The sequence below is a fragment of the Siniperca chuatsi genome, linkage group LG21, assembly GCF_020085105.1.
Source record: "Siniperca chuatsi isolate FFG_IHB_CAS linkage group LG21, ASM2008510v1, whole genome shotgun sequence".
Classification (NCBI taxonomy): Eukaryota; Metazoa; Chordata; class Actinopteri; order Centrarchiformes; family Sinipercidae; genus Siniperca; species Siniperca chuatsi.
This window is the reverse complement of record NC_058062.1, coordinates 6,323,864-6,337,173: the sequence shown is the minus strand read 5'-3', so window position 1 is coordinate 6,337,173 and position 13,310 is coordinate 6,323,864. Positions and strand designations below refer to the sequence as shown.

The 13,310-nt window shown below is 44.0% G+C and overlaps 1 protein-coding gene across 3 annotated transcripts in view; it reads left to right on the top strand.

Annotated features, from left to right (window-relative positions):
* The first annotated feature begins 6,731 nt into the window (after positions 1-6,731).
* arhgap23a (Rho GTPase activating protein 23a) overlaps positions 6,732-13,310 on the top strand; it is a 71,297-nt gene continuing 64,718 nt past the window's right edge. Inside the window, exon 1 of one of the 3 annotated variants that reach the window (XM_044182600.1) lies at positions 6,732-7,181. In XM_044182600.1, coding sequence (XP_044038535.1) covers positions 7,173-7,181 — 9 coding nt within the window. In that variant the 5' untranslated portion in view covers positions 6,732-7,172. Of the gene's footprint in view, positions 7,182-10,483; positions 10,508-13,310 lie in introns of those variants that run through there. The other 2 variants (XM_044182606.1, XM_044182607.1) reach the window with 2 other exon arrangements.

Here is a 13,310-nt window from a genome sequence, read left to right as displayed (position 1 = left end):
AATATGCGCCATGTGAGCTAGATATGGACTGAAATAAAAGGGGCCCTCTACAGAATAGGTCATAATGCAGGACCCTCCTCAGTGGATATTGTATTTATTTAGTGGTGCTAATTCTCTAACAAATTTGCAATGAATCAAATTACTAAAAAAAAAAAAAAACAACTGACAGTGAACCTGGGGCTCTTGGGGGCCCCCGGGGCAGTTGCCTACTTATTGAGCCTTACTTCAGACACATCTGTGTTAGCCTCCTGATACAAGATGAAGAGTATTTTTCTTCTCTCTTGTGTTCATGTATTCATGCAAGATCTTCATCACTCAGAGAATAATATTTTCTTTAAAGATAAATTGGGGCAAAATGGCTGCTTTGATTGAGATTATGTAAGACTGGTCCCGGCACGGCTACTAGGGATGCATTTTATTTACATTCAGTTGCCAGTTTTATTAGGTCCACCTAGTTTAACTAATGCAGTCCAAAACAACAGCAATAATCCGACCTCCACGGACCTAATGTTCAGTTTATGTTCAAAGTGTTTTAGAGATTGAACAGTGATCATTTTGGAGAATGCAGTTTTAGCTAGGTGTACCTGATAATAAACTGGCAACTGAGTATATTTTGTTTTAAATATTTGCTACAACTTAAATATCAGTATCAAAGTTTAGCAGCTGGACACAATGTGTACTGTGTCATGTTTAAGTGGAGAAGTCGGTAAAAGTAGAGAGTTAGATCTGTTGGCATTTCACCTTCCTGCTTTGGGGATTTTTTTACCCGGAGTTTAGCCTGTTAGGTCATACATGCTTTTCCTGGTTGTGTATCGTCCTAAACAATGACCCTTTTTTGGTGCGTAAATGAAACATTGTTCGAGGTTTATTAGGGCTTGGAGTTTGCAGCTTGCCGTGAAAATCTGCCTCAGCTATAATTTTCCTGTACCTTCGTTTCCTGTTTTGGAGCAGGAGGGGGGAGGGTCGAGCTCACGCTCACTCCGTTGACCTCCGAACGGTTCCGATCTTGGCCGATCTCCTGCGCCGGCTGTAGTGCTGCTGCTTTGCTGCGTGTTCTTCTCGCGTATACGTCGTCCATCTCTGACAGTATTTCCATCATGGTGGACATTTTGATGTTGATGTTTTTCGCCATCGTAGGCCTGGTGTTCCTCTCCTACATCATCTACTTGCTGTGATGATGAGGCGTCCTGCTCAGCCACACAGGACGGGATCTGTGTTTTTCTTCTCCTGCATCCCTGGTTTCCATCATGGACAATGGTAAGGGAGCGTTTCATTGCATATAATGAATGTGATATTTTGCATACATTATTAAACGAAAATGTTACATGGTGTGGTGGTATTAGAAAACTGCAGGGAGGATATTCCTGAGAAAGGCCTGTGTGGCTTTCCATGTATATGGTGGCTGTAGTTTTGGAATAGGCAATATCTGTGGGAAATTATCACACTATTGCACCTGAAGAAGCTAATAAGAAATAGTTTTATTCCTCAGTGATAAACTGTAAATGTTTGAGACCAGCTGTCATCTGTTTCAGGGAGAAGAGCCAGGCTCGGACCATGATGGTTTCCCATTGGGGCTCTCGTGTGGGATGTGAAGACCAATCCAGCCGGAGAGGAAAAACAAATGGAGAAGAAGTGGAGGCAAAACTCTCCCACTTGCATTTTGTCCTCAACCCCCCCTCCTCATCCTTCATTGGGCCAGGATCCTCCAACAAAATGTCACTCCAAAATCTCCCACTTTTGCAATCTGTCTAACTGGTGTATTTTCTATGCTCCTCAAGGTTGTGCATGCCCATATTTCTCTTTAAAGGAGGAGAAATGTTACCTCTGCACAAGTCCAATAAATCCGTAGATATGGATGCAGGGCGGTTTTGTAGGGTTGAGTGTAATACAGGTGTAGAATTTGCCTTTTTTAAAGCACTGTGAGTGAGTAATTGTTGGCTCTAACTAAAATGTGTAATATTGAGTGTGACAGTATCATCCTTATGACTGTGTGGCCAACCCTTCTGTACTCACGTTTAGTTTTGTCAAGTTTGTGTTTTATCAAACAACTGGAGAGCTTCAGTCTTATCGTATAGCTGTTGTCAGAGATGCTTCGGTTGGCTCAGCCTTGACATCAGTGTTAATACTACTTTATTCACGTGTTGCCAATATGTTCTTCTCCTCACTACAATCAAGATTCCCCACCAGGTTAAAGGGGAATGTGTGTGTTCAATAAATCAGTGTCCTGTACTTTAGCAGTTATGTTTTTGTTGTGCTTCTCAGTTTTACCACCAAACCTCATAGAAATGATCTGTTATATATCAATAATGTTAAGTTTACTGATGCACTGATGATTTACTGAGGTCAATGACAGTATTTCACATGATATGTCAAATAAAGATGATTTCAATAAACCCAGTTGCTTCTTCAGTTCATCACACAAATCACAATCTTTTTTTTATTTTCTTGACAACCATAAGTCATTCATTTTTGTCAAAGGAAACATTTGGCTCTGCAAAGCATTACTCGCCTTTCATGCTATGATGAGTCCTAAACTTTGCATGTGCTGTAGCCTTTGAATCTTGTGGAAATGTAGTTTTTTTTTTGTATTACTTTTCTTGCATTTTGCCTTACTGGATAGTGACATTAGAGATATAAACACTTGGGGAGAGAGAGGGGAATGACGTGCACCAAAGACAAACCCGGGACGCTGCGCTGCTTGGCACACAAAAACACTTGGTCACCAGCACTCCCCACAGATACTGTTTTTGAAATGAGTAAGTAAAACTATTGTGTTCAAACGAACTTCCATTGTGCTTTACTGTCATGGTGCCTTTGCATTATTAGATTTCTGAGGCCATGTACTGTTCCAGTCCTGGTATGCCATTATGTTATTATTCTATATTTTTGGAGAGAAACAAATTGCAGCTGAAAAGGGCTGTATCCAAATTAGAGCCACTGACCTTGAGGGAGTGCAGATGGTCCGCAATGAAACAAGGACTATTTTTGTCACACAAAGTTTCCCCCTTCTCTGCCCACCAAGTAGATTGTTATATAGTTGCCTCTATAATCATAGCAACAAAAATATCCCTGCAGGAGACATAATCTCACCAAACTGTCTGATGCACATTTGTGAGGAGCTGAATATGGATGAGTTGTGGGTGATAAACATGTAGCTTGTCAGCAAAAACATCCATTCTGTTCAAGTGTTCTTGAGCAATGCCTTAATCATATTGGGCACCAGGAATAAGTTTCTGTAGCTGACTTTGACCTCTGACCTCTGTCTGAACATAGGGTAGATATTAGTATTAAAATAAGTAGTACTTCAGCCCTTTTTATATGGGTGAGAATGTGTCTTTCTGGCGACACCTTTTAGTCAACTTCAGCTACTCCAGAATCCGTTTTCCTGTAATGACTTAAATGTTTTTGGGACGATCACCTATTCTGAGCATAAACCTCACTTTTTAAAGATCGAATCACTCTGCTCTGCTCAATATTTCCTGTCAAACAAAGCATACTGGCGTGGTGTTGTGAGCAGCCATAATCTTTATGTATTATGGATTATGCTACTTGTGGTCCTGCAGATGGTGCTGTTTACCTACAGTAGGCTGTGGAGAATCAGCAGTGTATCCATGAAGTAAATAAACCAGATGTGTGTAAGAACAGGTGATGTGAGGCCGGATGGCAGCAGTGTGATTTCAATTTAACAGTCACAGTTGATGAAAAACAGCAGGTTTATTAAGTTTGGATCTCTTCGAACGCACAACATCAGAAAAGGGGAGTACTTTGTTAATGAGACCGGGACACTATTCTAAATGTTTTATTATTGTTTCGTCGTGTTTTACTTTTTCAATCGTGTATTGAAATAAATTGATATATTTTGAATATAACTATTTCATAAAGCTCTTTTTGTGTATTAATTATTATATTATTAATTAACAATTGTAAAATCTCTCTCTTTAGGACTTTTCCCCCTATTGCTCTTGTGATATAATGCTCATAGAGACCTGGTATTGTGTCTACCTGAACTCAGTTCTATTGTGGCTTGAAAACAAGATTAATTTCTAATATGTCATTTCATCAACAGATGAAGCATTCCTCTCTTCTCCATCCTGCTCTCCAATGTGTCCATCTCTCTCCAAAGTGACAAGTCAGCTTCTCTCCTGCTGGGTAGGATATTTTGAGAATATTCCAACCTTTGTAAAAATGCTTTTCTTAATAATATTCTGAAAAGCCACTACATTCCCTCCTTAAAGAAATAGTTTCGGGAAATATGCTTATTTGCTTTCTTGAAGAGAGTTAGATGAGAAGATCGGTATCACTTTCATGTCTGTACTGTAAATATGAATCTACAGCTAGCAGCTGGTTAGCTTAGCTTAGCACAAAGACTGGAAACAGAGGGAAACAGCTAGCCTGGCTCTCGATGGCTCACGGAAACAGTCCCGCACAGAACACCCAAGCTAACCAACTGCTGGCTGTAGCTTCATATTTATCGTATAGATATGAGAGTGGTATCGACCTTCTAATCTAACTCTCGGCAAGTAAGAATACATGCGTTTTTCCCAAAATGTCGAACTATTCCTTTAATGTCATCGTGTATGAGCCTCACAGTGTCAGCCTCCTCCAACCACTTAGCTTCTCCCACATGTGTGCTGACAGACCCACTCTGGGAAATAATCAGAATTCCTCTGCTGATAGTATAATCTAGCACTCTCACCATTACAATACACCCGCTGTTCTATCTGAGAGCACACACACACACACACACACACACACACACACACACACACACACACACATATGCAGTCACCTCACTTCAAACAGCATCTTTGGCTTGACCAGATCAAATGACGCTGCAGCAGTCTACAGTAGCGGGTGTTCAGCTGGGTAAGAAAAGAGAAGGATGCATTGAAGCTGGACTACAGAAAGTAGGGCAGGGTTTGTTTGGTTGTTTGCTGCTCCGCATGTTGTATGACCTTGTTTTACTGCTGCTGTAATTTAGACCTGCATTCCTGACCCCCCCCCTCCCTTCACTCACTGGCCTGTCACACTACTCCTAGCTACCATATCAGATCATGTCACAGCTATGTGTCCATTAAATCAAAATAAGTCAGAACAGGTGCTCTTTTGTTTTTCAGCAGCAGGGGCCTTGGGTTTCCCCTGGAGCAGTATTTCTGGGTAGATGCAGTAATACGGGACATTTTAAAGTGTTTATGATTACTTTAAAAGGACAAATCCACCCGTAGAGCCCTCTGGCACTGCTACTGCTGCTGGCAGCGTGCCTTGCATTTCTGAGCCCATTTTGTTGTCTTCTTGTATTTTCCTTTCTCCTTGAGATATCTATGTACGTAATGTGACGTCACTGCCAGATGTTTCCAGTGTAGATTTTGATGGCTGAAAAATGTCTAAAACGTAAACAATAAATAAACGAGAAAGCCATTGCAGAAGAGGCAGTGATACCGATTTCTCCACTGACAGACGCCTCAATAGACCAAAATGCACTGCAGCCACATGACATGTTGTCTTTTAAATACAGCAACTAGTATGACTTTGCTTTCTCTCTAATGGAGAGTCCTGTTTCTATTTGCATCCATTTGTCTATTTCACAGCAAAATAAAGCCATCAAGGGATCCTCCTGGGAAATATAAGTAATTAGTCACTGAAACACACCTGGACAACACAGGCTGAGGAAAAGTGGACTCACCAAAATCATAAATTACAACGCTTCATCACATAATAACTCCTGGAATGCACTGAGCCTCACAAATTGATGATATATAGCAATGAAAGAGTATCCCCGTGTGGATTTTTGATGCTGCACATTGCGACACTTGAGGCATGCTGCTAGTTTCTAATAACATCTCCCCTCCGTGGCACCTGTAACCTCCTGCAGCCTCCTTTCTGGAATTCCAATGAGACTGAGTTGGGGGGAAGGATGGAGCAGGAGGAACCGAGTGTAATAATACAATAGGTGGAGAGGGAGGGGAGGGGGCGGAGAGGATAGAGACAGAGCAAATAAAGAAAAAGGAGGCAATGAAAGAAAAGAGAAAGAGAGGGGGAGGAAGGGGGTTGCCTATGTGCTTAGCCATGGCCTTCAGTGGTGGAGTTCCTGTTGTTGTGGGGTGGGAGTTTCCCTCTGTGCGGGCCGAGAGGGAAACGACAGAGGATGTCTTTTTCCTGGCAGACCAAGAATGCCCGGGCCTCGAGGTCTTTCCTCCCCTCGTGTGTTTTATACAAGTTTATGCCAGAGTTTCTGTGCTAATGATACAAAATGCTGTCCTTCTCTTTCACTCTGGATCTCAGCCAGTGTGTAATACTGATGCATAAACTTTTCAGCAGAGAGGCGAGTGCAGAGGAAATCATTCCTCCCAGGGGCACAGGGATGTCTGCTCTTAAACACCAGTCCACCCTCACCACAGCTTGGACTACACGTCCCAACATGCTCCCCCCAACAATAAGGGGCGGGGGCCATAAATCCTGCCATCCAATGGCTTTGTGTCTGGGGATCTGTGGTTGGTGTGTTGCACGGCAGCTGTTGTCAATGGCAACAGAGGTTTTCAGGGAAGCATGAGCTGGACAGCTGGTAGAGGGTCTCTCAGTCAGCTGCCGGGAGTCACATGATCCCCCGGCAGCCAATCGCATCCTTCCGCCCTCCTCTCTCCCTCACTCCTTCTCTCTCATTCGCTCGCGCCGGCTCTCTTCGGCTGCAGCAGGAGGGGGAGGGGAGATGGAAAGAGAGGAGGGAAGTGGAGACAGAGAGGGAGGGGAGGCGAGGCGAGGGGCCAGCTTACACAGGGAACGAGCGCAAGAGCCTGAGAACGAAAACGGAGAGCGGGAGTCTCTGCGTGGTTATCAAGGAGAGAGGTGAGGATCCCACGCACACGCCCTGTTTGCCCTCCAGCCTCCACCCAGAGCAGCAGGAGAAGAAGAGAAGACAGAGAAGCGGACAAGAGAGGAGTGTTTGGCTGGATGTATCAGACTGTCACACTCAGAGACACAAGGAGAGACAGAGCCATGCCTCTGTGGAGAGGCGCAGCAGCAGTCGGCTGCCAGGCTGCCTCGCCTGTGTGAGGAGAGCAGGGTTGGATTGCTGTTGGGAATACTGAACAAGGAAAAGAAACCAAACAAGGGAGGCAGCCGGCGATCTCGTGCCATGACTGGGAACAGGAGGAGGGAGGAGGCTTGCTGAAATCATGGACCAGGTGAGGATGGAGAAGAGGAGAGGAGGGGAGGGACTGAAGGGGAAGTGAAGGGGACCACCACCTTTAGTGTGCTTCACATTCACACCTCGCTGACACAAAACACACACAGCAACAGCAGCAGCTCACGATGCATTCACAACATCCATCATCCCCCTTTCCATTCCCTCAAGGCGAAAACAAACAGCGCGGCACGCTGTTTATCCTGCAGATGTGTTTTCTGCTCTCCCCCAAGCTAGGTTACACTCGGGGGGGTTGCACAGCCACCGGCAAGTGCCAGGCCTCTGGAGAGATGACACAGCTCTGAACTTCACCGGCTTATCTCTGATATTAGATCAACAGTCGGGGGAGGAAAAGAAAGAAAAGGCATAAAAAGATGGGGTGTGGCACGATCCGTCTTAACGTGTCATGTAGAAAGTGGCACCCTCGCCAAGAGACGGGATGTCATGCAACAGGGTTCACATCCAGTGTGTGCCTGCGGCTCAGACCAGTGTGCCCGCTGCTTTGTAACATTGTGTACTCATGTCACCAGCCTTTTGCAGAGAGTGTCATCATCTTTTGTTTACTCTGGGAGCAGAACTGTGAGAGCAACTGTTTTTACCTGATGCTTGATGAATTTGCCTCTTTCACTTTAAACACAGACAGTGTTTAGGACTGTTTTTAAATATTTGGTCCATTCAGAGCAGTTTGCCAGAGCTCTGTGTGGAGGCTGATAGCTGCTCCCGTCATCAGGTGTTGTATCCAGGCTGGAGGTGACCAGCTGCTAGTAGCTGAGCGTGTGATGAATGGTTTAGAGGAGGAGAGAGCTCAGACACCCTCCTCACATCTCCCCTCCATTGCCCTCAACTCACTGCCAGTGTGTGTCCTAGTCATTGATTACCTCATCCCCCCTTCCTCCCTCCCTCCTTCCCCTCTGTTGCTTTGCGTCCTCTCCTCTCCTGAGGTGGAACTGTTGTGAGCATCAGGTTTGTGATTAAGGAGGAGGAGGAGGGGGAGGTTAGCAGGGTGTATGGGTGAGACATCCCACCCCAGCCCAGCCCTTCCTTTGGGTGAATTATACATGTGGTCCATGTGGGGAACATCTCTAGTCTGTGTCTGCCCACTCAGGTTTGGGTGACGTTAGCCCCCCAGTATAGCACAGATGATGTCATCACTGCTGCTGGTCAGACTGTGAGTGTGTGTGTGTGTGTTTGGGTGTGTATAGGTCATATGTCATGTTTGCACGTGTTTGTGTGTTTTGTTTATCTCTTAACCTTATTTCTCCAAATGGGAAACCTCAGGCAACAACACAGAACACACACTGTGTAGAAGAACAAGTGAACGCCATATGTATGGGTCATGGCCTCAGTGCTATATACACACACACACACACACACACACACACGCACGCTTTCAGTATCAGGTCACATTCTGCACTAAAAAGGCGAGAATGGTGTAGCTTACAGCACAATAAAGCTCATAGGAAACTAAAACTATTTATAAGACTGCGCAGTGCTGTGAAATGCTGACACGGCGTGGCCTTGGTGCAGAGCTAAGGTTGGGTCATTGTCATTTGAATAGATGGGTCATGACGTAATGGCCACATATTATTAGCCTATAGCACTTCCTGTTCATCACGTGACTGTGTATCATTGTCATGTAGTGATGTGACTGTGAAGCTTTATCTCTATTTGTGTTTCCTGCTTTAGGCCTAAAGTCGCCTCATCAGCCTGGTGTTTCAAGATGATTCTGGATATATAGTGTGTATAATAGGGATCTACTGTCATACTGGCAGTGTAAACATGCACTAACATTGCTGTGCAAATGTAAACAGAGGCATGTAGTGTTTACTGTAGTCGTGCAAAGTTTACAGGACATCACCATGCAGTATCTGTGTCTTTCTTTTCAAGGTCAGACACACACATGTTCCACTACACATGCACAGTGATAAGGAGGGCAGTGGCTCGGTGAGGAACAGGAAAAGGCTGGTTACATAAAGTGTCTGTGAGAGCGAATCAAGGGCAGCAGTGGGACACCTCTTTCTCTCAGAGTCTGTCTGCGCTGCATTCTTCTCCATCCGAGTAATGCCGTGCACCACGCTCTGCACATGATGTTACTCATCCTCAGTGGTTTTATAAGTTCATAAAACACGCTGACTGACACCAGGAAAGTTCGCATTGCAAAAAAAATTTGCCTGAGGACGATTAAACTGCCAGACTCACTGCAAATCAGTTTGGCTCGTTAGTGCTTTCCGATCAATAGTCATTAAGGCAGACCTGTGGTGACTGCTGCCCTTTGAACTCAGATGGAGCATCCTGACCACATCCATCAGACAGAAACAAGTGGTTCTCTTCCCTGTAACAGCGTGCGAGCCAAGGAGGAAAGTTAATGCTAGATCATAAAAGACTGAGCTAGCTGAGAGCAACTTTCAGGGATAATGTTGTCCACAAACTTCTATTTTATTGTCCTCAATAAACTTTTTTACTCCTCTGATGACTACCGTATGTAGGCAAGCTTAAATGTGTCACTACAGTGGAGGCAATCCCTTATACTGCCGGATGAGCCTCAGTGATGTGGACAGGGGCGACGCTGCTGTGTTTATGCTGCTGTCTGAACACGACCCCTCGAGGCTTGGTTTGGGCGGCAAGGCGACATATGTCTAACTGTACTTTATGTGTGTATACAAGTGTGTGTGTGTGTGTGTGTGTGCATGTGAGTCCCTGTGGCTCTCAGCCAGAGTTATCTGGCAAATTGTTTTGTCTGTTTCCCATAGATGTGACTGAAATGGAATGCAGTCAAAATTAGCTCAGAGCGAAGCAGCCGTGGAGGGAGTTATTTTATGAGAGTGAAAGTGTGTGTGTGTGTGTCTGGGTATGTGTACGTGAGAGAGAGAGAAGAAAGGGTCTTATTAAGTTACAAACGAGATAGTGAGAGGGAATGTGAAAGACAACAAGTGTGAGAGAAGGATAAAGGAAAAGAATGAATGTGTGTGTGTGTGTGTGCTCCTCATGGTGGAACAGGTGGTCTAATCTGACGCCCCACCCATGGCACCCCAAAGCCCCCTGCTTACGCCTCTCCAATCTTTGGACTCTTAGGAATTTCTCGTTCTGTTGTCCTGAGTGGTAGAGACTGAGACTATAAAAGAATGAACTTTGTATGCTTATTTGCATCTAAATTGAAATTAAACACACATATGTGAGCATATATCGATCTTCTCCCCCATGCAGTGAGCTGCTGCAGCTTCTCTGACCTGTTTGTCAGTTTTGCAATGCAGGGAAGAGGGGGATTACAATGGAACCCTTGACCCTGGCCACCGTTACAGTCTCTGTAGCAGATGAAGCATGCCGCCTGTATGTATGTATGGTACTTTTAATGCATCTTTGCAGAATTATTACCATCTTAGCAATCTTTTCAAACTTTTTCTTTCTATAACAAGAGTTTACAGTCCATGTTAGTGACTCTGTGAGGCTGTACTGAAAAGTCAGCATGCTAACATGCTCACAATGACAATGGTAACATGCTGATGTTTAGCAGGAATAATGATGACCATTTTCAGCATCTTAGTTTAGCCTGTTGCATGCTAACGTTTGCTAATTAGCACTAAACACAAAGTATAGCTGAGGCTGATGGGAACGTCATTAGTTATGGTCATAATGAAGTATTGGACAAATTGACATTTTGACCTGATGATGGCACTAGACAAAATGTTAAGGGATCACCAAAGTTATTACAAAACATCCTGAGGGGGACATGAATGTGTGTGTCATGGCAATCCATCCAAAAGTTGTTGAGACGTTTCAGTAATGACCAAAGCGGTAGACCGACCGACAGACTGAACGACCCTTCGACACTGCCATTCCTAGAGCCAGACTAAAAAAAGTCTTTTACTCCTCCATTTTCTTCTACTTCATCCTATGATAAAGAAAGAGAAGATTCTAGAGTTCAAGACAAATTTTGAGCAAATTTTCATACATTTTTGGGCTATTTTTGCTTTTTAAACATATCAAAACATATTTAGCAAGGAACTGTCTACTTATTATGATTTTTTCACCAAGTACGTGGATGTACATCATACCAAGTGTAAGATTAAGATGTTAAGATGTGTATCTTTGCCTGTGATGGATGTTAGTACAGGGTTCATGTTCTTAATTCAGGCTCTATTGGATTGTCAGGCAGGCAATAACCAATTGGTAGATGCCTGCGGGCAGACAATGGGCCGATTGTCCTGTGAAAGAAACTAGGACACCCATCTCTAGGAAGTAAACAGCTCCTTTTCAGCTCAGAACGACTACTTTAGACCTCAACCTCAATGCACTTGAGTGGCGAGCAATGAATGAATGCAGATGGCAGGGGCACTCGGGGGGGGGTTCTCCCGCAGGGGTCAAAGGGTAGCCTGTGTGGTTAAAGCCCTTTCTGTCAGTGCAGCCCATGTCAGGGATCTGCAGGCTGATGACACAGGATGAGAGCAGCTGAGCAGGGGTTAATGGAACAAAACAGAGGGATGAGATTTATCAGTAGCATGAGGCGGCCATCCAATTAGGAGGCTGTTTGCTACTGAGTCGGTCCAATTTAACCTAATGGGCCTGTTTGGCATGCACAGCGCTCAGTTTGACATGTATTTGACCTATGACCCCGTCAGTCTGTTTCTATCTCTTGGCATTAGTTTTCCGACCTTCCGCTCCTTCTTATACGTCCTTGAGTCTCGACTTCAGTGTCCAGGTTTTGTGTGAGGATGTCAGTCTGGAATGAACAACTGTGCAGCTGATGCCTGCCGTTTCATTACTTTGAACATTAAACAGGCCACAGAGCTGCCATACTGTTAATGGGCACCACAGCTGCATATTAATAATGAACTGTATGCTAAACGAGCCACTGACCTCTTGGCCTATTTTCCAAACTACTGAAGATAAAATAATTCAACGAGATGATGCCGTCTATCTAAACAACAAATGAGTTGTCATTTCAAAGATCCTGTTTGGGGCATCATCACTCCTCTCTGTACCATCTCCCTCTTGCCCCTCTCATTCGATCACCACATTGACCCTGCTTATGCATCAGATTACATGTAAAGGCGCTCTTGTTGTATTTTGTGGCTCGCACGTCCAGAGCAGACTGTTCCTTTACATGTTGCTCTGCCACCCACATTTTTAGAGCCATATTTTGGGCTTGTGTCTCATTTCCATAAAGCCCGTGAAATCCCACTGATGGGGATACAATGAAAAACTCACCACAGAGCTGTATCTGAGGACAACTGAAGTTTTTCATTCTCCACCCTTATCCCGCCTTGTCTTGCAAGCTTGGTACTGAGCCCCCTTGTGGCCTCCAATTGCAACTGTGGCTCAGTTTGTATCTTTTCAGGGGGATTGAGGATTATCTGTTTAGGGAAATCTCTGCAAAAGAACAGATGGTGGTCTTTTTACAGAATTCAACCTAAAGAATCTCTCCCTCATTGATCACAGTAGGATCAATTTGGCCTATTAATGTTTGTCTCCTCATAAAAATCAATGTCCTCACTCACAGATTTTTATACTTTCTTGAACTTTTATATGAATCTGTAGTGATTCAAATATAATTAAACTTTATCAGCATTTTGCGTGTTGACATTCCTTTTAAATTCAATATATCAATGTGTGTGTACCCAGAATATATTTAAAGGTTTTAGAAGTGAACAATGCCAGTCTTTTGTTCCCTCTGTTCTTATCTCTGTCTATGATTTAGACTTGAGCATTAAGTCTAACTCTAGAATTACAGTTCTAGTGAAGATTGGTTGGCTAGGTGAAAACAAGGACCTTTCTGAAGGTTGAAAATATGTCAGAGCATTCCTCTTGTGTGGCCTGAGGTCCTCCAAGAGGAGAACTCCCTGCTTTAAGGCCATGTCTAGACAAATTTATCTCTGAGTTTTAAGGCCAGGGAAACGCTCGGATTAGGATATGATCCCCTCGCACATACAGGATTATTCAGTTTACTGTTTATACTGTAAGAGGTGTGGCTTAAAGGTTTTGTTGTACCACAGATGCTCAGGAGATCTGCCGTTGGCCATAGGGTCCTTTATTTAAATCAGCAGAGAGGATGCATGAATATTCAAATGAGGTCTGTAAAAGTAATTTGTGCTCTGTTTTAAATTAATCAGCTGTAACTGCTTTTTGTGTTTTA